The 25,310-nt window shown below is 43.3% G+C and overlaps 1 protein-coding gene across 7 annotated transcripts in view; it reads left to right on the top strand.

Moving 5' to 3' along the window:
• LOC147677679 (SLAM family member 9-like) overlaps nt 1-25,310 on the top strand; it is a 752,048-nt gene that overhangs the window by 119,095 nt on the left and 607,643 nt on the right. For all 7 annotated transcript variants that reach the window (XM_086945322.1, XM_086945327.1, XM_086945324.1 and 4 more), the window contains exon 2: nt 18,820-19,155. In XM_086945322.1, the coding sequence (XP_086801448.1) occupies nt 18,820-19,155 (336 nt within the window). The remainder of the gene's footprint in view (nt 1-18,819; nt 19,156-25,310) is intronic.

Below are 25,310 nucleotides of genomic sequence, written 5' to 3'. Positions count from 1 at the left end.
TGCTGTTATTCCAGTATGTAGGGTGATTAACGCCCTCAATATTTGAGGCTCAACCCTTTGCTACCCCAAGCCTTGCAATAAAATGTTACGCTTTATGAGGTCAAAGGCTGACTTCAGAACAATAAATGTTAGATATAAAGGCAGGGACGGACTGAGAACCACAACCGGCCCTGGCAAAGTGCTCGGCCGGCCCCCCTCCCCACTTGGAGGTGCCACCAAGCTCTTTGTCGGGCCGGTTTTCGGCCGATTTTGGTACAGGGCCAATTTTGCAGCTATGCAGCTATGCAGCTTGTGCATATTTTTAAAGGTCTTGACTTCATTGTATTATGTTGTATACTTTTACGGTTTTTGCTATGAGCCGAATAAAGTATTTTTGACTGACTTACTGGTGCGTGAGAAAAGTTGTGCCACTGGAATTATACTCAATGCAAAATTCAATTGCCCCGTGACCTGTTGTAACTGATGTAGTGTAACCTTTCCCTTTGTAAAGCAATGCTGCAAGGCAACCCCAAACGCTGTGATTTTTTCCAGGGGTAGCCGTGACACTCCCTGCATTGAGTCCAACTCTATTCCCAGGAATTCGATTTCAGTGCTTGGCCCCACAGTCTTGCCCTGTGCCAAAGGCAAGCCGAAGTCTTGCATGAGTGCGCAGAACCACTGCAATGCCCACCTGCAATCCTGTGATTTTGGCACTCCCAAGAAAGGAAGTCATCAAGGTAGTGTAGCACCGACTGGTGTCCTGTCGCTCTCCTAAAAACCCATTCCAAAAAGGAGCTGAATTTCTCGAAATAAGCGCAGGATACTGAACACCCCGTAGGCATACATTTGTCAACATGATACTTCCCCTTGAATTAAAAACCCAAAAGGTGAAAATCAAGTAGGTGCACTGGCAGCAGGCGGAAAGCTGACTCGAGGTCTGATTTTGACAACAATGTGCCCCGCTCCAACCCCCTGAGCATCTCAACTGCTTGATCTAAAGAAGCGTACTTGACACTGCATAGGTAGTCATCAATTGCATCGTTCAGTGACACACCTCTGGGGGCCGAGAGATTATGAATCAGTCAGAATTTCCCTTGCTCTTTTTTTGGGAACTACTCCCAATGGGGAGCAGACAAAAGCTTGCATGGGGGCATTAAAGGGGCAAGCTACTCTGCCCAACCGAACTTCCTTCCCAATTTTATCTGACGCCACCCCTTCAGCAGCCCTGGCAGATAGCTGATTCTGGCAATGCGACACCCCCACATAGCCAGGAGGATCCTGAAGCCGTCCCTGAAGCCTTCCAAAACATTTTTAGTAGACTTGGGACAATTTTAACTGTTTAACCATGGTATCAAAGCTTCTGTTTTAATGGGAGATCTGGTCTTACCAAGAGATTCACTCTCAGTCCTGTTTCTTGCCTCCCTTGTCTCATGCTTTCTTAAAGCATTTGGACCCTGGGTGCAAGGAGTTGCCAGAGAAAGAACATGCATGTTTGAATTCACATGTGCCGGCTGCTCTGTTACATGAGCCCCTGTTGAAATCCCAACACGCCCCCTTACTCTTCCCCCCCCCCAAGCTGCCTGGGGGGCCTGCACAAAAGGACTGACCCCGAAAGGTGTCCTGAGACTGACCCCGGTTGGTGTCCTGTGGATTACCTCTGAAATGTGCTAGATATATGATCATGTCAATCTGATTCCAGCCCAGTGCCGGGTCAGATGCCTTAGCTCTTCTAAAATCCTTGTCATAATCCTTCCATCCAGTACCCCCATAAGTGTTGTGCGCCCAAGTAATCCTATTCTGGTTGCAAGCCATCTCTGACGCCAGTCCTGGGAAATGCTCACCCATTAGTGACGTGAAAACAGTAAAACCTTTGATCCAATTCACCAGCGTCTCTTCGACCCTAAATTTAACAACATATTAGCCCACTCTCTTGGGTGTGTCCATTCCTTATTCTTCTTGGCCTCTTCTCTCTCTGTCTTATCTAGGAGGAGGGAAAACATATTCACATAAGCGCCCTTCCAAATATTTTCCTTAACTTCTTGAGACATATGTCGCCCTAGTTAATCTCTCTAACAGAGCGACATTCACCTAAACCCAAAGGTGGCGAGGTTTGCGGTATACCTGTTGGTGCTTTCTCTGCAGGCTTCATTGCTCCAGCATGTGATGGTGTGGTGGCTGCGGGCGGGGCTCCTCCACTCCCCGTTGGCTCTGTACTCGCCCCTATCGCCCCCAGCTGGTACAGCCAGCCCGCCTCCAGATTTACCCCCTTCCAACTGAGCCACTATCTGTCTGGCCTATTCCAATGCATTCTCCCAGTTACCCGACATCCCTGCTGCCGGGGACCACTTACCCACTTTTTCTAGCCAAGCGAGTACTGCTGCGAAACTAGATACCAAATCCGGCTGACCTGGTGTGCCCCAGGATGGGCCCCCCGTCATCAGGACCAGTGAGACCTGTGGGGTGCCCCCTGCTGCTTCCGGCTGCTCATCGGTGGAGAGACACTACAAAAATGGGGTTTCCCAATACTGGTCATGGCCCTGGGTTCAATATGATACAAAAAACAGAAGTCCTAGACCTATATTTTCAGATGATATATATCAAATCTAAACATATTGTTAATAAACAATTTCCTGAGTATGCATAATGTTTAGCTCACAGTATTAAATACAGTAATTTTTGACTGAAATAGTGCAAAAAACCATAGTGTACTTCACCAAGAATGTATTCCATATCATAAGGTGAACAGTGTATTGCTTACTGTATCAAGAAGGAGAAGAATGGGAAAGGTTGCTCCAATGGAACATGTGAAAAGAAGAAAGGGGTGCTCTGGTGTGGAAGAGATGAAAACGAATTTCAAATAGTGAAATAGGGGATGTTTAAAAACATTTAGATGCTGGACTGATTAACAATTCTCAGTCTCCTCTAGCCTGGCCACATAGAGACAATCAATGTTCCTTATATACAATTTGCAAATAAACAAATTGTATCCTTGTGTGGCATGTTAAGTTTGGGGCTTGTGATCCAGGCTAATTATGTGGGCGTCGACGTTTCGACCCAACTTGGAGTTGCGAGGGTGGTTCGGGACCTCGGCCTTATGGGTCTTCCTCAGGACTGTGTGGGGCACCCCTAGTAGGTATGTTGGCCATGTCACACGCCCGCAGGGTCATGCGGGACGTGGGTTCCTCAATAATTTGTAAACCATAGTGGGAGTATTCATCCGTTAATGAAGCGGCATGGTTAATGGGGCATGGCCCACTTGCTCGATTTCAGTGCAGTAAATGCAGAAGCTTGGAACAAGCACAACCAAAGGCGTTTGCGGTCCACATGAGTTTGTTTGTGTCGGTGGACAGAGGCGCAACCGGTGTACTTGGCTGACCCCCGGCGGAGCTTCTGCCCCCACGCTTGGTGGCTGATCTCCCCCCACCTGTATTAGGCTAATCACCGGTGGCATGTGGGACTGATACGGGTTCCACCGCCCTGGGCACTGCCCCCTCAGAGGAAGGCGGCGTGGCCACCGTCCCATCCCCTTCACTAGGTGGAAGTGCCCCCACTTTCTCAGATTTAACCCTTTTAGGCACGGGGGAAAATATGCCTTAGGGGCTACCCCAGCTCACCTGGGCCTATCCTCTGCTCAATCTTGGCCATCCACCTTATCTCTCAAAGCCACTAAGGCCTGGCCCATATCATCAACTTTCTTCACCATGGAGTCCATTGCCCCCATCTTACGCATCATTGTTTCCATAAAAATATCCATGTGTGAATGATGCTCGTTCCGCTTCACCTTAGGGGACATTTCACTACAAAACTCCAATGCACTGCACAACCCAATAGAACTGCAACCTAATAGCTGGAACCAGTGCCCCACACTAAGCCGTGCACCAATGTAGTAACCTGTCAATTAGGGCAAAAAAACACCTCTCCTAAACATCAATTCAAAACAGTGGCACTCACACCACAACCCCTTGTGAACCGACCTGGGACACCGCCCAAAGCCCTTACCTCGTAGAAATAGCAGCCCCATGGCCGGCCACAGTACCCACGCATCCAGAGCCACGCCCACCAGCTAGTCTAGTTGGTCAGGTGAGTATTCTCAAACCCCCGTGGCTCTTGCCAGTGATGGAGATGCAGGCCCGCCAATACTGTCCCTAGACAACTTCGCCGGCTGACGCTCTTCGCAATCGGTGCAGTGGAACCAACCAGCCGGTGCTACTTGTGTAGTCCCTGCAATGGGTACAAAACAAAAGAAATATTGGGGGAAAATAGAAACGGGAGTGCACCCAGCACTGTCCCGGTCAGAAGATGTTAGCCGTGCCTCCAGGAAAACAAAGCCCGCCGATCACTACGCTATTTCCCCTATCGCAGGTCGAAATCGAAGAAGCAACAAAAACGGAGCACCTGGAGCACTCAGCACAATGCCCCCGTTCAGGAAATGCCATCCGTCAGGAGAAAAAACCCAGCCAATTGCTGCGCTATTTACTTAATCCCAGCCAAAACGGAGTACTTCAGCCCGCTGAAAAATGCCCCTCAACGGGGATGCTCGCCGCTCCAAACTCCCGCCGTGTTGCAGCCAAGCCTCTTCACCTTGCTGATACCTGCAGCGGGAAGAAAACAAAAAGTAAAAAGAAACGTTGGGGCCTCCGACTGAGGCCCTGACCCGATCATGCAACCTGCAGGTTGGGGAGCGGCTCTGGAGGCTTTGCTCCCCAGCCTTTGAAAACGCAGGGTCAGGCAGCCGGTTCTGACCGACTTGCCCGACGGCCGGACACGTGAACCGGAAGCAATTGTAAGTGCTTCTGGTTCACGCATGGGCAGGCAATTGCGTGAGGAGCTCTGGGGAGGGAGGGCGCCACCTCACTTTTGTGTGCGGTGCGCACCGCCTCCCCCGGGTGCAGGCGCCCGGCATGACTGCCATACTGACGGCATGCCCGAGCTGTGCCGCCTTGCAATGATCTTAACAACCTGAAACTAAGACTAAATAAACCTCTTAAAATACATCTCGGCTACTGGACTTTCATCATTACAGATGAGCTGCAAGTGTTCGACCTTATTTCAATTTCTCTTGGTTAAGCTGTTACACACTTCCCTGACATATTGACTAAATTGCATAACATTTTCCCAAATTACCTGCACCTTAGGTCACCAATCAGGGGGATAGTTACGTTGATGATGTCAAGAATCACATTTAGGGGCATATTCTCAATGAACTATTGCAGAGTTAACTGCACTTAACAGCAGCCAAAGACGCGATAAAGTTATCTCCCCATTCACAAGCAGGTGCAAACAGTCCATATCACCAGTTTACCTGTGATAACAGCCGCAAAAAACATCGCCACAAGTGACACCGGCAACTATTGCTAATGAGATGAATAGTAGGTGTTCCCGTGCAAAAAGAGCAACAACACCATGTCACAACATTCTCAACGACCAGCCTGATCGGCGATAAGATCACAGAACACACAATAAGGCGTGTTGGAAGCAGGAATCTAACACCTGCTCTGACCTGGTGTAAAGTCGGACAACAGCCTGCACCGGAAAAGGGAGCCCAGCCCAGAACAACATCTGAAGGGCAACAGATGCCATGGAGCGCCTGATCATGCAGGCCGGACACCCAAGAGGGCCACAACACCCACCGCCACGCCCCCAGGACACCCCCTACGGCCCTTCCCCGGGCACCCCCCACCTCCCCCGACCAAGATAGTGCACATCAACGTCATGAAATGATGAACAATAGCATTCGCCTGATGCCACACCATTACACCAATCAACATATATGTGAGTACAGAAAATCTGTCTCATTCATTCACCATTGAAAGCCCAAACAAAATATCACAATCAAATTTGTCTACAAACAACATTTTAAAGAGTCATGACTGGGCATCCCTGGACAATCTGTGAGTTACTGCCTGCAAAACAATATCCAAGATAAGAAGGTGTGACAGGCACCAATCAAAGGACAGAGAGAGGAAGAAAGAGAGAGAGGGAGAGAAAGAAAGAGTCTAAGAGAGCGACTGAACAAGGAGCACAAGGCCAATCGGGCTCATGGCTCATCCATACATGCCAACTGCTGCATGTGTTTCGCAATTGGTGTACCCCAAACCTAAGGCCCGGAATTAAAGTCAGCACAAAGGCCACATCACAGTTAAGAAATGCAAGCAGTAGTCAGACCAAAATTAAGTATGAAAGCTCCTTTGTCTCAAAACACAAGGCGGAAGGACAACCGAGCCGCTGACCTTGGTCCTGAATGCAGCTGGCACACCCTGCGTGAGATACCATACCAGACTCTGACGGCTCCCACACCACAAACTGCACTAATGAAAGACCAATGTGTCCACACCCCACACACATTTGTCCCTGCTTGAGCTACACCTGCAAGGGATGCCCTTGACACATTGGTAAAAAAACAACCCATACGTCCAAACATTGCACAAACATGACTCATTGCCCAGAGCAGTAGCATATCGTCCACAGAATTGCCTCCAGTATGAGGATTGCCGGTGCTACGAGACCAATAAACGCAATGGCAGGCAATCCCGGGCACATGCACAACCCCTGTCACGCGGAATAGTACCGTGCACAAATGCTGCATCTGTTGGGAATCAGTGCCAATGGCAGTGTTGCGATTCAGTTTCCGTCTTGCCTACATCACCTGTGTCCAGCCCTGGTTCCACTGTGGAGCATGCACATTCGAGTGGCTCATGGAGGTCTGCCTATCCAACGCAACGGTGGCTGAATTAGATTATGACTTGACGGTGCGCCCCCTGTTGGCCCACAAACAAGAGTGCCACCGGGATACCCGTGCATGGTTTGCCTTGATCTTCGGAGTATGTGCTGGCAGTTGTGCATGGGAGATTGAACAACTCCTCCTGTGCAGTGACCACATCGAGGCACTCCGCTATTGGTCTGTGCTACGGATTGGTAAAATGGCGTGGACGGAGCATATCTGCCCGAACCAGTTATTGTATTGGCTCTCCCTGGTGTTCCTCGAACTAGACAATGTCAGATTGCCAATGAAGCTGCACCAAATCTGATTGTCACCCAGAACACAGGTCCCAACACCTTGTTGCATGTTGAAGGAATGGGCACATATCCCACCACAACAGTGGACATGTCTGCCTTCGCCTGGACTCAGAATGCATGTGCGTGGCACGACGCGTGTGCACACACACCTGTGCAAGTTGATGCAGTCCCATGGGCGGACCTGTACAGAGTCATTTGGCAACATTCCCATGGGCGGAGCTGTACAGCGTCGTTTGGCAACATTCCCAAATCGGACATACTGCTGGGGGGAGGGTACACACATGGCAATGTAGTACGACATGTGAACTTGTAGGACCCTTTCACCTGCTCACTTGCAGCAGAGCAGACAGTCGGTGCAGTCTGGTCATACAGCACTATGCCGATCCCATGGGCTGTGAGTCGTGTCCTCTAACACTGGGCAATGACCACACGCCAAACATCACATGAATCGTCCAGCAAGTCAAGGTGGGCTGAACGCATTGCCATCTGTAATGTTTTGTGTTAATTTTTGCCTCCCCTTTTCTTGCACCTTGACATGTTCTCATGCTCCCTTGTAAGTGTCTTAGGCATTTGTCTGCATGTTGTGGCCCTTGCCTTGCCCGTAGTGACACGCACATGTCTATAAAGTCTACACAACTTCACTAGTGTTCAACTGTGATGAGTGTTGATCAAAATGACAAATTGTGTGCCTCAATGAGCATTGTCCTTACACAGGTAGGGACTGACTGACTCCTGTACAATGGGGGTGGGTCCCTTTTGACAGTTCCACTTTGTGAGCCAGACATTGTTTTTGGGATAGTTGCTGGCAGACCTGTGCACTTACGTGTCTTCAGAAATGTGAGTATGGTGTCCAAATACTGGCCATGTTGAGCAATGGAATACATCAAAACCGAATGTGTCCACACAGATATGTGTAAGTAGGTATGCAAAGAGACGTACAGTTGTCACATGTGATGGTGGACACCACTTCTGGCCTGCTACTGAATTTCTTCATTTCTACACACAGCCCTATTCAATACATGGACGTGTGCCTACGTTGGGGTGATTGAGACATTGATGTTCATGTGCAATGAGGCCACAGCTAGTTCACACCTTCACAGTCATCTAATTGGCCATGTGGCTAAGGGTCAAACATGCACATTGGTGTAATTTACCAGGGTGTACCGTCTTGTGCAATCAATGTCCCTACATCCAGCCATACTTTTATACTTGAGTGAACATTTACATGGCACATCTGTGTGATTTAGAATGTTTTATTCACATTCTGGTGCATGCCTGTACTGGAGCAGTACAGGGCCATGACAAGCCCACATTACATGGTAGCCCAGTGGTGGGGCAACCAGAGTCCTTTGGGGAATGACAAGTGAATTGTAAGAGGAGGAGTTCAGTCCGCAGACGGATGGCTGTGTCATTGGTAACACGTGCAGATATGGCAGTCCATGTCGGGGTCCGGGTGAATGTCGCAGAGTGTTCTGGGGGACAGTGGGAGGTGTCACTTTGTGCCACTGATGCATCAGGGTGCGAAGGTGATAGGACTACATCACTGTATGCTACTGACACATCAGGGGTCGGAGATGTGTGTGATGAAGTTTCCGCAGCAGTTAACTGGGACAGGCACAGTGGCAGCAATGTAAAGATGAGCCTGTGCAGGGCATGGAAGATCCCATCTACATCTCGCTGGTGTTCAGCTGTGGCAGCCATACTTCCAGCCTGCATCGGCTCCGTGGTCTCCATTGTCCAGCGCATATGTGCCAACTCTGTGCTGGCATCGCGGGAGCCTGTCTGACTAGACAATTCTTGAATCCAAGGAATGGCCCCAGCGATGTCAGCCAAGGATTGTCGGAGAGCATGGTGTGGACAGTGGGTGTCCGTAAGGGATTGTAAGTGGTCCCTAATGGGACTCAGACACCCACGTATGGCATCGAGTTTGGCTGCCATGAGCTCGAAACCCACCCTCAGCTGATCAGCCATCTCCTCCTGGCAACCCAACACAAGGCATTGGAATTCCATGTGTTGGTTGGGGGTCCTGTGAGACAGCCGTGGTGGTGTGTGCTTCCTGCTGTGTGGTCTGTGCAGGGGGTGCGATCACCTCGAGGCAGCTGGGCTGCCCTGCTCCTGGGGGTGGGGTAAGGAGGCTGTCCATTAGCCGTTGGAGGGTGTCTGAGCATATGTGCAGGTTGTCCTCTTCATCATCACTGATGAGATTTGTGGTCTGCTCTGCAGGAGGTGTTGATTGTCCCTCTGCAATGTAAAGGGGAGATACAGGTTAACAGTGTGTCCTATGTATGTTGACGCTGAGTAGAATTTTACATACAGACTGCATGACAATTTACATTGTGACTGTTTTGGAGGAGCTGGCTATTTGATGGCAGACAGTGGACATTTCACCTACATGACGGATATGCAGTTGTACTCGTGCATTATAATCTCACAGTTTCATGCAGATGTGATTGGCCAGTTTCTACGCACAAGCGGCACCAGTTGTGTCCTCTGCTGTCCTGTGGTGTAAGTGTTGCACATTATACCACATTGTCATGAATGTTGATGTGCTGTGATTGCTATGTGTCTGTGCTGCATTGTGGGAGAGTCGCCCCGGCAGCTCTGATTTAGTGGACCTTTATCCTTTGAGGCGGTGTGCCTTTGACTTGTGTGCTGTTCGTGAGGTGGGATGTTTGCGACTTGGGTCGTTTGTTCTCTTGGACAGATTTTGTGGTCTTGTGCATTGTTTGTCTGCTGATGCGTTATTGTCATCATGGGTTGTATGTGCACGTGGATGTGTCAGAGTGTGACCTGCTCCTTTACGGATGTGATCCACAATGGGCAACCTCAATGTGGAATTGTGCACCATGTCAATAAATTTGACTGCAGCTATGGTATCGATCCCGCAGTGTCACTTGGATTGTCAGTGTGTTTCACAGAGCCGCTGCTTTCCTGGATTCTGCACATGTGCATGGGTAGGTTGTGGCATTGGTGATATGGAGGTGGCCCCTTTGTGCACATGGTGGATGGGGCGCTACTTGGTGTTTCTATGTGTGCTGCAGTGTGCCAAGCGTATCAGGGACATGTTCCAATGCATTGTGCGTGTGCAGTGTGCTATGCTTAATTGTGCACGTGTTCCTTTGTGCCCACCTCCCCCCGTCCCCCCAGTCCCTGGTCGTTACTCACCCTGTTGCTGTTGGGTCCGATCATATCGAGCTGTATCCAGACCCCCAACTCCTTGCACCGTCTCCACACTGATGACTGTAGCCACCATTTCCTCCAGCTCAGCAGCTCCTCCTGTGGCTCAGGAGTCCCACCTCCAGTCGCCTTTGCTGCCTTCCTGTTTGGTCTGGCTTTGCACATCATGCCAGAGCCTCTTGACCTCCTCAATTGACCTGCTCGACACTCCCACTGCATTCACGTTTTTGACGATGGACTGCCATATTTCCCTTTGTGTTGCCAATGACGCAGTGGAGGTGATGAACGGTTGTTGGTAGTGTTCTATCACCTCCGTGACAATGATCTGGTCTTCCTACAGAGTGAACCCCGTCTTCCTCTTCCTCTTCTCCTTGCCCTTTCCCGAATACGGGGCTCCTGGCTGGTTCTCCGTGGGGCTTGTGGGGTTTGGGTTGTCCTCTGCACTCGGTCCGGGTGCATCCATGGTGCTATGCAGTTTGCTTTGGTTTTTGGTGTGGATTTTTTTTGTTGCTTTTATAGTACATTCTCCCGCATGACGCGTGGGAATTGCAGGCCTGTCGCTGGTTGTAGTAGATTTTTGCATAGGGATTTGGGGCATTGCATCTTTTTGGGCGTTTGTGTTTAGCAATTTTTCGACATTGCGTTGATTTGTAAGTGGTCATTTAGCACGGTATCCTGCTACTATCGCATGGTGCTGCAGGGTTGGGAATTAAACGTTAACATTTTTTTTTTTCATGATAGACTGCAATATGCAAAGTTGCGTTAAGCTAAATTTGTGGTAATTATGACACGTTCTTGAGAATATCCCCCTTAGTTTGTTCGCCTTTGCGAGCCAGACATGTAATGCATTAGGGGTGAGAAATGCTTTACTGAACTGTTGTGATTCACAATTTAAAACACATGATACCCAAACAGATAGACCGGCCACTGATCTTCCTTTTTTAAACTTTTGTGCAGGTTTAATAAATTAAGTAAAACCATTTATGCAACTTTTGTTTTGGGCCATGCTACTTAAAAACAGCACCTTTTGTGCTTCCTCATGAATTGCAGCCATTCCCCATCTTCTAGCTTACTATTTAGACCTGCAATATTCTATGATATGATTTTTACAGGCCTCCTATTGATATCCTCCTTTATATTTCTTGGCGCAACAATATGCAGCCATTTGCGTACTCCAGTTTGCCTCTGTTAATTGGCAGTCAGTCTGACTCTTCTGGGAACCTTCTCCTGCTTTTACTCATGAGGGTCGCTGCTAACCATGCCCAGTCCTGACAATAATCATCCCCAAGAACCCCACCTTTGGTATTCATGCTATGGTCAGGTAGTCTCACCATCCTTGGGTAGTCGCCCATGATGATTAGTAAGTTGTCAACCCTTTTTTTCACCATGAGTCAATACATTGCTTCTTCCAGTCTGATATATCATTATATATTTCTGCCAACCATGCCTTTTCCGTAGCTCTTCTTGCGTCCAGGTTATCTGCTGGAGGATAGCTTCCCTCTGGTCGAGCTTGGTAATAAGGTAGCACATCCATGCCCATTATATGTAGATCGTCCATATGATTTAGAATCAATCTCCTTATGCTCAGTAAGGCGAATTCTACCTTGGTTGCTCGAGAGCACCCCATCCTGCCTGCACACTTTCCAAGGCCTACTCTTTTTATGTCCAGTGACGTTATTACTTTCAAAGTGAGCACTGAGTAAACGAAAGAACATTGCTATCTATCCCTAGATTTGCATCAGTTTCCCCCTACATTCGACAATTACATTGGCTACCGGTGAGGAGCCGCATCAAGTTTAAGGCTTTATGCATTGCATATAAGGCCATTCACGATCAAGGACCCTTATTCTTAAGGAAAGCCTTCCGACCGCTTGAACATACTAGAACTCTGCGGTCATCCTCAGCGCACCTACTCATGGTCCCCCGTACAAGAAGGGCCAACTGGGGCGACAAACGTTTTGCTGTGGCCACGGCCAAAATGTGGAACGCACTTCCTCTAAACATCAAGAGCGCTCCGACCCTTCTTCACTTCAGAAAGCAACTGAAGACTTGGTTGTTCCCTGCCTAATCCCCCCCCCCTCCTCCGGAGAGTTCTGCAACTACAGCGCCGAGACACCCCAGGGTATTTGCGCGCTCTAAAAATCGCCAGAAATAAATAAATAAATAAATAAAGCTAAGACCCAGGAGGGATGAAAAAGCCAAGCTTAGGGAATAGGTCAATGAAATCGTAATAGTAAGGGACTCCTGTAGAGTTGTTTTTATCCATATTACTGTTGCTACTCCTCCATGTCTTAGTTTTTTCCCTCTCTTTCCTCCTCAATGGAAAATGGCATTGCTAGCGGATTAAGAGCTTGTATAGGGACTCTTGTATAGGTCATTCAGGATAGTAGGTCTCAGCTTTGCATAGTTGCTTCGTCCTCAACTTTTTGGTCTACTCCGGCAGCATAATTTTAGTTTCATTTTTGTTGGGCTCTATCTTAGAAACAAAAGAAGGAAGGACTATAATGAGGGCTCTCTTGTCATCCCACCTTCATTTCACACAGAAAGTAAACAGGAATGTAATGAAGGCAAAAGAGCTTTCAAAGTTGTACGGATTTTGAGGCATATTAGCAAGAAATAGCGATATTTATCTCTAAATGCGCTTAGCGCATTTTTTTTATCGCTGCCTATTGCTGGATATGTTAGAGGAGAAAACCTGCTATTAGCAACGTTTTTCTCCAATGTGCTAAAATATCCAGCGATAGTGGCAAAATGCATGAATATAGCGTGAAATCCAGCAATATTCACGCATTAACGCCAATGGGGTCCTAACCTGAAAATCCACCTCCCATCAGATAAACAGGTAAGTCATGTTTTTAGCAGGCGTTAGATTATAGCGATAATCACGTTTAGCGCAATTTTTTTTTATCGCTATGCCTGCCTTGCTAATAGGCGATAGCAGTGTTAGCGACTGCTTTCAGTCGCTAACAGTTTGGGTATGCCCACTTTGCATGTCAATAGCGATAAATATCGCTGACGTGCAAAGCAGGCACCAAACCGGTCGCTATCGCCTAAAAGCTGTCGCTAACTGCTGTTAGCGACAGCTTGCTAATAGGGCGATAAAAATATCGCTTCTTTAGCGGCAAAAAAGTGCCACTAAAGCGGCGATAGGGCCCTTGCTAATATGCCTCTTCGTTTCTTACTTTTACATAGTTTTGTTAGCACGTCAACTCAGGGCTTATTAACTTTGCAATGCGTCTCCTGTTGTGCCAACTGATGCGACAACCTTGTAGCATGTGGCTGAAACTCGGTCTTCTTGTAATCAAACGAGAACTAGAAATGAGCCTCGGGGATCCTTTTTAGAACAATAGACGTAGGGCCTGAGTTAGCTTGCCGGTATAAAATTACAGTGCTTTTCATTTGCATTGCCGGTTTGCAGTCGTTCATTATAGTCATTTTTGTATAATCGTTTCCCATTCATTGCTGAAAATTGCTTTTCAGCAGATTCACAAATTTTCACTCTCTTGCAAAACAAATTTGTTGATCGTTTCCCCGGCAACAACGAAGTGTGTGTAGTTCTGCCACTCATTTGGTAATTTACTTGTTCTAGTTGAGGACATGTTATTTAGATTTACCAAAGAATACTTCGTTTTCAAAAGTTGATACGACCTGGCAGAATCAAACTGTTCTACACACACATCAATCGGTGCATTTATACTTCCCTCCAATAACAATCCGTGTTTCCACAGACTGCAGTGCTTCTTCTCATAGAGACAAAAGGGTGTGAAAGCTCAACGAGGCCAAACAGAAAAAGCATTTGCAATGCAATAGGTCTCGCAATTGCCAGATTTTGAGCTATTGGCATTGTAAATGAAAATGCCTTTTATTTATGTGTCTAAATAAATCTGCAATAATAAAAGGCGTTGTCAATTACAATACCAATAGGTCAAAGTGTCTAAAATGCGAGACCTATTGCATTGGGAATGCTTGTTGTTTACAAGCCCCTCATGCTGCGCTTTCACGTAAATGGAAGCCACGCCCCTTCTTTAGACAAACTGTGTATAAAGAAAGGTCCTTGGCCGCTATTAAGGTGAAAGCGCGGTATGTGACAGCACGCTGAATGTTGCAGAAAAGCATGTAGCGCCTGCAGTATGAGAAACACATTGAAGAAAATAGTGCTTACAGACTAAATAAGACTTACTGTGTAACAACTGAAGTAACAGGGATAGTCCTTGTGGGAGGTTACAAAGGAAGACAAGGCGGTATTAAGGAGGGACTAACAAGCCTAAAAACGAACCAGAAGCCAGCATTTTTACGAAGGACAATTACACAAGCCAATGAAAAATATGGGTGGAGAGTGGGCAGGGCTTCAAATCCATACTCCAATACAGCATGCCTCACAGAGCAACACATTAACCGCCCAGGCTCGACCTAAACAAGCATCTGCAATGCAATAGGTCTCACATTTATGCAAGTTTGAGGAATTGGCATTGTAAATGACAATGCCTTTTATTTATGTTTTGGTTTTTAAAACATAAATAAAAGGCATTGTCATTTAAAATGCCGCTAGCTTAAACTCTCACAAATGTGAGACCTATTGCATTTCAAATGCTTGAAGTCATCTCTGAGTTGCCTCCTTCTCTCTCTCATGGCCCCTGAAGAGCTCCCCGTTTGCTACAAGTTAATTAAACAAGCCAGTGGTCACAACTGTGCTCAAGAGACCCTCCTGCCGTAGGATAAACTCATTAAAGAAAATAATGCTTACAGACTAAAGAAGACATACCATGTAACAGCTGAAGTAAAATGGCCAGTCCTCCTGGGAGGTTACAAATCAAGACAAGGCAGTACTAAGGAGAGACTAACAAGACTAATAACAAATCAAAAGCCAGCATTTACAAAGATAATGACACAAGCCAATGACAAATATGGGCCGGTAGTGGGCGGGGCTTCAAGTACATACTCCAATACAGCATGGCCCAAAGAGCAGCGCAAGAGCTGCCCAGGGTAGACCTAAAAAGCATACCATCAGAAATGTAAATTACTTTCTATATTTTTTCTTGCACTGTATTTGTATTTAGAGCTGCCAGCAAAAAGGGAGAAAGCCTGCATATGTTGTGAATGTATACATGTATTTCTACAACGGTACATCATTCATATAATGCCATTAAGGTTTTCTAGCGCTATGACAGCAGGGCACAAGAAAACAGTTTTGAAGTAATAAAATACGTTACAGTATCAAAATGAAAAAACATGTTAGGACACAACATAAATAGGGGTACTCTACAGAAATGCAGAAATATACAACACAGCATCAGGTTCTAGCCAGAAAACCCTTACATAACTCAATTTCTACGTGAGGCCTTTTCAATCCCCCACTGTACACCGCCTGCCCCTTTGTCTAACTTTTGCAGATCCTTGTAGTCCCTGCTTTCTCACTCTGGCACTGCTTTCCGTATTTCTCTTCCTCCTTTCCCCATTTGTGTTTTTCTCTCTCTTGATCTGACTCAAAGTCTGTTGCAGAAAAATAAAAGCTGATTCCCAAAATATGTGTGCCAGTGGTCCCCAACTGCAACTACTAGATCAAATTAAGCACTGACTATAGTCATCAGCAGGTTAACAAGTCAAAATTTTGAGTTTTTAATTTCGACTAGACATAATATCGAGTTAAAAATATAGAATAGACATAATATCGACTAGACATAATATAGACTACAAAAATATCGACTAGAAAAAATTAATATCGACTAGAATAGCAGAAATATAGAATCAAAAATATAGAATGGACATAATATCGACAAGACAGAATACAGACAACAAAAATATCGAATTTAAGGTAAGTTAATATTAATACTTAATTTTTGTGTAATATAAGTCTGTAGCGGATTGTGGGTTTTAGGGGAATAGGGTGGGAAGTAATTTAATTATAATTAATTAAATATGTTATTTTATTGATTGGTATTTATTTAGAATTAATTGTTAAATTATTATTAACTGGTAATTAATTAAAATATAATTGCTAATTAATTTTAATTGATTAATTTATAAATATTTTATTTTTAGTAATTTATTTTCTGTAGCGGGTTGTGGGTTTCTAGGGGAATAGGGTGGGAAGTAATTTTATTATAATTAAATAAATATGTAATTTCCTTTTTGGGTATTTATTTAGAAGTAATTGTTAATTAATTATTAATTGGCAATTAATTTAAATATAATTGGTAATTAAATGTAATTGATTAATTGATAAATATGTTAATTTTAGTAATTTATTTTCTGTTGCGGGTTGTGGTTTTATAGGGGAATAGGGTGGGAAGTAATTTCATTATAATAATTAAATATGTTATTTTAATTATTGGTATTTATTTAGAATTAATTTTAAATTAATTATTAATTTGTACTTAAATAAATTATAATTTGTAATTTATTGTAATTGATTAATTGATAATTATGTTACTTTTATTAAATTAATTTCTGTAGTGGGCTGTGTGTTTTTAGGGGAATAGCTTGTGAAGTAATTTAATTGTAAGTAATTACATTTTTGAATAAAAAATTTGTTGAGTAAATTTTTCAAAATATGTTACAAATTTTAATTATTTTATTATTAATAGGTAAATAATTAGTATTAGTATGTAATTTTTATTATTAAATAATTTTTATTTGTATTTTAAATTGATTATTTAATATATTTTACACAATTGTAAAATCAATTGTAAAATATTTTAATTAATTTGTAATTGGTGTTACTATTTATATTATTTATATTTAAATAAGAAGTATTTACTTGCCCTACTATTGCACTCACTGTAGTTGGAATAGTAATTTTACCCCTACGCTATCCAAAGCTTTCCCTACTGTTGCACTCACTGGAGTTGGAATAGTAATTTCTACCCCTACACTATCCAACGCTTTCCCTACTGTTGCACTCTCTGGAGTGGGAATAGTAATTTTAACCCTACGCTATCCAAAGCTTACCCTACTGTTGCACTCACTGGAGTTGGAATAGTAATTTAAACCCATACGCTATCCAACGCTTTCCCTACTGTTGCACTCTCTGGAGTGGGAATAGTAATTGTCACCCCTATGCTATCCAACGCTTACCCTACTGTTACACTCACTGGAGTTAGAATAGTAATTTAAACCCCTACGCTATCCAATGTTTTCCCTACTGTTGCACTCTCTGGAGTTGGAATAGTAATTTATACCCTTACGCTATCCAACGCTTACCCTACTGTTACACTCACTGGAGTTGGAATAGTAATTTAAACCCCTACGCTATCCAACGCTTTCCCTACTGTTGCACTCACTGTAGTGGGAATAGTAATTTTTACCCCTAAGCTATCCAACGCTTTTCATACTGTTGCACTCTCTGGAGTGGTAATAGTAATTTTTTTCCCCTACGCTATCCAATGTTTTCCCTACAGTTGCACTCGCTGGAGAGGGAATAGTAAGTTTTACCCCTATGCTATCCAACGCTTTCCCTACTGTTGCACTCACTGGAGTTGGAATAGTAATTTTAACCCCTACGCTATTCAACGCTTTCCCTACTGTTGCACTCACTGGAGTGGGAATAGTCATTTTTATCTCTACGCTAACCAACGCTTTCCCTACTGTTGCACTCTTTGGAGTAGGAATAGTAATTTTTACCCCTACGCTATCCAACGCTTTCCCTACTGTTGCACTCTCTGGAGTGGGAATAGTAATTTTTACCCCTATGCTATCCAACGCTTTCCCTACTGCTGCACTCGCTGGAGTGGGAATAGTAATTTTTACCCCTACGCTATCCAATGCTTTCTCTACTGTTGCACTCACTGGAGCCGTTACAGTAAATTTAACCCATTTGCTATCCTACGTTAAAAATATTGTATATGTTTTGTAAATAATATGTATATATATATATGTCTTAAAAAAATATATTTTTTTAGTTTCATTAATTATTTCTCAATTTTACGTTTATTTAAGTATTTTAAAGATGTTTACATTAATTTAATTTATTATTATATTACTTTTAATTTACTTTTAAGACATTTAAAAAATTCGATATTTGGACAGTCTATATTTTTTACACTCGATATTTTGGAGTCGATATTTTTGTACTTACCTGTTTGAAGATAGGAAGTCGATATTCTTGCAGTCGATATTTTTACCTCGATATTTTGTCCTCTCGATATTTTGACTGTCGATGTTCTGTCAGTGATCCCTTCAGCGGGCTATATTGGCCATTAAAGGCCAACCCCCTTTTGGGTCTTTAATGGCCGGTATAGCCCGCTACTGCGGGCTATAGGTCTATAGAATTTGCTTCTATAACTAAATTATTTTCAGTAAAAACTCACCCAACACTGGAGTAATGTAATACTGAGCAATCAGGAATGGGTCAACATATACTCCCAACTCCGAAAAGCTTGCCAAAAGTAGAACTGTTTTCAATTATGCCATTTAGTGGGCCCCGCCCGGGCACTTGTTTTGTGTTTCCGAGTTGTCTCTTGGTAAATGAAAGCACTCTCCCTGCCCCATCAAATTATTGTATAAGACTCACATTATAATGAAAGATTTTGACATATTAGCTTAAAAATTCATATTTGTATTTTGCAAGTGTGCATTCGTCTGTATTATTGACTGAAAGGGTTCTTTTTCCAGTAGTTTATGAAATCTTTCTTTCTGTCTTTTCTGTAGCTGTCAGGTCCTCAGTGGGAAATGAACGGCCACCACTGGTACTGAATGCTGCTGTGAGCGATCAAGTGAGCTTCCCTGTTCAGATGCCAGACGGGTTCGAGATTGGAGATATTACATGGCTTTTCAAAGGCGGGAATATAGCTCAATTAACGCCACATGAAAAATTAATAGAGAGAGAGAAACAGTTTAAAGGAAGAGTGTCTATAAACGGTGAAAGTGGCTCTTTGCATATCCGGAACCTGAGCCAGGAAGACTGCGGAGAGTACCGCGTGGAAATAACCAAGAAGGGAGACACAACCGACAAAGTAGTGAGAATGTACACACTCCGTATATTCAGTAAGTCTTTATCAACCCTGTTGTGAATGACTAGCTGGGCACGAGTCCGGGGTGCAGGCCGGTGGACTGTGTCTGCCTACTATTTTCACAGGGTGAACGCCGTCCACCCTGCAAGAATTTGGGCCCCACTGAATAGTGTGCTGAACTCGTCCGGGTGTAATTTTCAAACACCAAGCCACTTTCAGCTGCACCTGCACATTGTCTGCTTTCCATCTGCAACAAGCAACAATGTGCAGGCGGGGACGGGGCATTCTTATTTAACCCCTTCGCTGGTAGGCCTTTTACCCCCCTGTGTTAAGCCTTTTTTAGGCTATTTGGGGTAGTTTATGCTTAGGCCCCTGTAACTTTTTGACCACATGAGGTATCCACACCAAATTTGCATTCTTTTCTTCCAACATCATGGGAATTCTAAAGGTACCCAGGGATGTGGATTCCCCAGGAGGGGACCCAAATTAGCCAAGATATAGCAATTCTTTTTTCATTGGGAAAAAAGTGCAGCAAATGAAAGCGTCTGTTTTTTCCCTGCAAATGGTATCAACAAAGGGTTTGTGGGGCTGAGATCACAATGTTCCCAGCGTTTAGGTACTGACAGACTTTTGTCAGAAAAACAACATTTTTTACACAGTTTTGGCATTTTACTGCGACATAGCCTATTTTTCCTTTATTTTGTGCATTCAACCTTCTTCTAGTTAATGGTAGAAATGGGTATGCAAGCAATAATGGATCCAGGAGAGCTATACATTTTAGAAAAGTAGACAACATTCTAAATTCATCAAGGGGTCATTTGTATAGATTCTTCAAGGTTTCTTTAAAGAAACTAACAATTGAATATAGGAAAAATTGAAAATTAGTTGAACAAAACAGCCATTTGTACCAACATTTTCACCTATAACTTCTGCTAATTATGACAGCTGTTCAAAAGCAATATACCGTTGCATTCACTGGACTATTATGGTTGTAGGGATATATAGGACTTGTAGGTTCACCAAGAACCCGACGAACTCAGAGCCAATAACTGTGCTGCTTCTTGCAATGGTTTTTATTATGTAACAGGGTATATAGTAATTAATTTGGGAAAATATATACATGGAAAAATCGGTATGAAAGACACCTATTTATTTCTGGAATTGGAACAAAATATAGAGTTTAGAAACAGTAGATATTTACACATTCCTGAAATTGTGAGGACCCATACTAGCATGAGAATTATAGGACATTTTTCAAAGGGACTTCTTTTTTATACATGGTCTTTCATTCGGAAGGCAGAAATGCATCAAAAGTCATTAGATAATAACAGTTGCTCTACAATTCTGTATTACCCTAAACCTCCTGATAAAAATGGTAACTCACTTGTGTGGGTAGGCCTAGTGCACGCAACAGGAAACGGCTCAAAATGCAACGTGGACACACTTCATTTTTACAATAAAAACTGACCCTTTTATTGCAAAGTGCCTAGCTGTAGATTCTGCCGGCACCTAGAGAAACCTAGCAAAACTATAAAAAAATTTAAACTAGATACGCAGGGGAATCTAGGATGGAGTGACTTTTCTGGCTCCCACCAGGTCTTTTACCCAGAATCCCATGCAAACCTCAAAATGTCTCCCAAAAAAAAACATTTTCGTCACATTTCTGGGGTGGAAAGTTCTGGAATCTGCGTGGATCCACAAAATTCCACCCACCCCGCATTTCCCAAAGTCTTCTGAGAAACATGGTACCTCACTTGTGTGGGTGGGTCAAGTGCCGACAACAGGAAATGGTCCAAAACGCAACGCGGACACAATACATTTTCACAGTGAAAACTGACCCTTTTTTTGCAAAGTGCCTAGCAGTAGATTTTGAACCCTAGCTCTGTCAGCACCTAGGGAAAACTATCAAACCTATACATTTTTGAAAACTAGACACCTAGGGGAATCGAGGATGTGGTGACTTGTCTGGCTCTCACCAGGTTCTGTTACCCAGAATCCCTTGCAAAACTCAAAATTTGTAAAAAAAAAAAAACACACATTTTCCTCACATTTCTGTGTAGTAGAGTTCTCGAATCTGCATGGATCCACACAATTTCCACCCACTCCACTTTCCCCAAAGTCTTCAGAGAAAAATGGTACCTCACTTGCATGTGTGGGTCAAGTAACCGTGACAGGCAAGGGCCAAAAACCTTTTGAGGCGACATCAGAATTACCTATCACAAAACAACCTGATTTTGGAAGGGGATCCCAGAAGTTTTGGGCCGTGGTCTCGGTGGCCATATAGGGAAATCTACCAAACCCACACATTTCTGAAAACTAGACAACCGGGGGAGTCCAGCAAGGTATGGGTTGCGCAAGTCCCCCAACATTTCCCTACCCAGAATCCTCTGCAAACCTCAAATGTAGCTGAAAAAAATCACTTGTTTTCTCACATTACTGTTACTGTGTGGGAAAGTTCTGGAATCTGCGTGGATTCACAAGTATCCTTCTACACAGCAATTTTTTTTTGAGGGGGGGGGGGGGGGAGTGCAGCAAATGAAAGAGTCTGATTTTTTCCCTGAAAATAGTATCAACAAAGGGTTTGTGGGGCTGAGATCACAATGTTCCCAGCGTTTAGGTACTGACAGACTTTTGTCAGAAAAACAACATTTTTTACACAGTTTTGGCATTTTACTGGGACATAGCCTATTTTTTCTATTTTTTGTGCTTTCAACCTTCTTCCAGCTAATGGTAGAAATGGGTATGAAAGCAATAATGGATCCTGGAAAGCTATACATTTTAGAAAAGTATACATAATTCTGAAATCATCAAGGGCTCATTTGTGTAGACCCTTCAAGGTTTCTTTATTGAAACTAACAATTGAATATAGGAAACATTTAAAATTAGTTGAAAAAACAGCCATTTGTGCCAAAGTGTTCACCTGTAACTTCTTCTAATTATGACAGTTGTTCAAAAGCAATATACCGTCGTTACATCCGCTGGACTATTATGGTTGTAGGGGTATATAGGACTTGTAGGTTCACCAAGAACCCGACGAACTCAGAGGCAATAACTGAGCGGCTTCTTGCCATGGTTTTTTATTATGTAACCGGGTATATAGCAATTAATTTGGGAAAATATATACATGGAAAACTCGATATGAAAGACACCTATTTATTTCTGAAATTGGAACAAAATATAGAGTTTAGAAACAGTAGATATTTACAAATTCCCAAAATTGTGAGGACCCATACTAGCTTGAGAAGTATAGTACATTTTTTAAAGTGACATCTTTTTTACACATTTTCTACAACACAATTTGGACAGTGGACCACTTTTAGCACCCTAAAAGCACCAATCCATAGATCACCACTACCTATGTTTAAATTATTTTTCAAATTGCGTGCAATTTTCAAATACTCCCTGTCCAAAGAGCATATCCCTAAAACCTTGGGAAGAATCAATCTTGAAACAAATTTTTGAAAAGCACTGCTCCTGAAATTAAATTTACACCATATATCAGTGAAAAAGTCTGTAATCAAAAAGGATGTTCCAAATGAGAGAACGCTGAGTCCGTAATTGCAAAAGAGTGTTCAGAATTCCTTTAATGTTCCAATTGAAAAACCAGCCAACGCGTTTCGTTCCGTCAAGCGGAACTTCTTCAGGGCTGTGAATCATAAAATCAGACATACAGAAAACCACGTGTAAGTACCTTCTAAACAAATAATGTGCTACATACATGAAAAACAAACAACATTGGCTTCACAACGTCAGGCCAAAAGTTAGGGACATACTACAATTTAAAAATGCAGCGATCACATCACATCAAAAAAGAATTGTCCTATCCATTTCAATGAGTTCTTGAGCTGCATACGAAATTTAAAAACAGATCTCAATTTGCACCCACAAGCATGTGCCTGGGGGTTTTTATAAGAAAATACTGTCAGATAGAAAATCATATAGTTTGAACACATGGTGTTTTACTTCAAATTCAATTTGCATATCGTAATGCTTACAAGATTGCAGTTACTAGAAACAGTGTTATCGTAGTTTATCATTTAAGTCTAAGTACATGACTGCAACATACTTTCGCACCAAACATTTACTTGACCATTTAGATTATTTCATTATTCCAAATCAGAGATGCTCATTTTCAAATTCAAGATTACCAGCACTATTAGAAACGATGGTTTCAATGAAAGGATTGCATTTGCATAAAAATGGATACTGTAGGGAATGTTACATTGCCCTAGAAGGTAAACCTCAAATGTATCCCTGTTATGATACACTGTAGTTGGCAAAGAACGCTCACTTTTTGAGAGATGGTCCCGTTGTCTAATTATGTTTCTATCATGGATAGTATTTTACATTTCCATCGTCAAGCAACCAGTCCAAGCTACATATGGAGCAACAGCCTAAGATCTTCATCAGTATCTCCAAATCAACAAAAAGAATAAAGATAACGGTCCTATATGAAGTAACCTTTCATGCATGGTATATATGTTAAGATAAGTTTCCTACCGTGATATTAGTTCACAGGCGTGAATATTGTCTGAGCTGGGATCGCGAGATGTAGTGATTATCTTTTCCCTCTATCTGGGTTGTGATGAATAAAGTGAATTTCGGGATACAGGTTGCAATTATGGTAGTCACCTAGAAATGTATATGATAGACATTTGTGTCCGAAAAATAGGGTTCTCAAACTATTCAAATTGATGTGTGCAAAGTGGCCAGAGCAATGTCTTGACCCTAAGCAATAAAGATACATATTATCAGTAATTACCTTATAGCTTCAAATAGAGATATGCCTTCTGAAGACACTCCTACTTCTTCATCCAAGATAGAAAAACCGTCTTATTATTCATTGTAGAATGTTGACCTGCAATAATATTCAGCCAATAACTAATTCAGTTATAAATACATATAAGCTACAATGCTCTTGCTTTGTTCGAGTAAGAGTCTAGATCTCACATGAGATCTAAAATTTTCGAGCAACGTACCTTTACTCATGTGGTGTGCACATTATGCACCGTCACTTAGATAGACTCGTGAATCCCTAGTCGGCTCCGAAGACACAATCACTTTGAGGTAGTTACCTAAAAACCAAAATAAATAAATAACCATTCATGCACTGTATGCGGAAACGTGATTCGTGGAACAAATATAGACACCATGCGTTCTCAGACGGAAAATTCAGTCCACTAGAAAACCACCCGTATTATTCTGTCATTAACATTGAAAAGAGACTCTGTTACTCTTCGTCTCAGAAATCGAAGACATTGCGCAGGTACATCAGGTGTGGACAAGCAAGTCCCGATGTTCTTACTAAATAGTAACACGAATATGTGTGTGTGGGCCCATATCGTAAGTACATATAAAAGTTACATGTTAGTTGGCGTCGACAATGAGGAACGGAGTGACCGAGATGTCAGGGAGATGCCCCAGTCGCAAAGATTTCACTAACGAATCGCAGGACGATATATCTTTCTATTCGCCCAAGTTATAGATACCCAGAGCCATTAATTATTAAATATTAAATAGCGTAAACCATGTCGGCAGAGAAGCCCAAAGTGTTGCGAAAAGAGGCCCTTTTCATAAATGTTAGTAAGTTCTAAACTTATCGACATAAAAATTATGTTCGGGTGCATTACGAGCAAAATTGTCTCGTTGGGGTCCTACCTGTCAGGGTCCCATTCGATACCCCTAGTCGGCGTCTCTGCAGTCTGGGCGCCAAATTTTCTCCAAACAATATTACGGCGCACTATCCCTGAGATTGGTTATAAAGGCCACTCCCTCTCCACGTGTTAGTGGTCGGTAGAACCCACGGCCTATACCTCTAGTTCTAGGTCAAGAGCGGCCGCCATTTTCAACTAGTCAATATGGACATAATGGAACAGGGTGTTGTGCAGTGAAACACGCAATATCTATCTAGAAATGAGTTATATGATCAAAAAGGTTATAAATGAAATGGTCTTTTGTGCATGAAAATAGAACGGATGGTTTTAAAAGATAAACCAATGTCGATATGGAAAGACTGTTGCTGGCGCTCCACGCGAGCCCGGACCGGCAATATGACAACAGGGAAAGTTCATCCCCAATACAAATTTACAGGACCAAGCAAATCACATTCTAAAGGGAGGCAATCAAGATGATGATAAAAATAATGATGAAATGCAGAAATCCAAGAAGAATACGCAAAGGGTGAATTTG

Source organism: Lissotriton vulgaris, chromosome 12, assembly GCF_964263255.1.
Source record: "Lissotriton vulgaris chromosome 12, aLisVul1.2, whole genome shotgun sequence".
Classification (NCBI taxonomy): domain Eukaryota; kingdom Metazoa; phylum Chordata; class Amphibia; order Caudata; family Salamandridae; genus Lissotriton; species Lissotriton vulgaris.
This window is presented reverse-complemented; position numbering and strand designations above follow the sequence as displayed.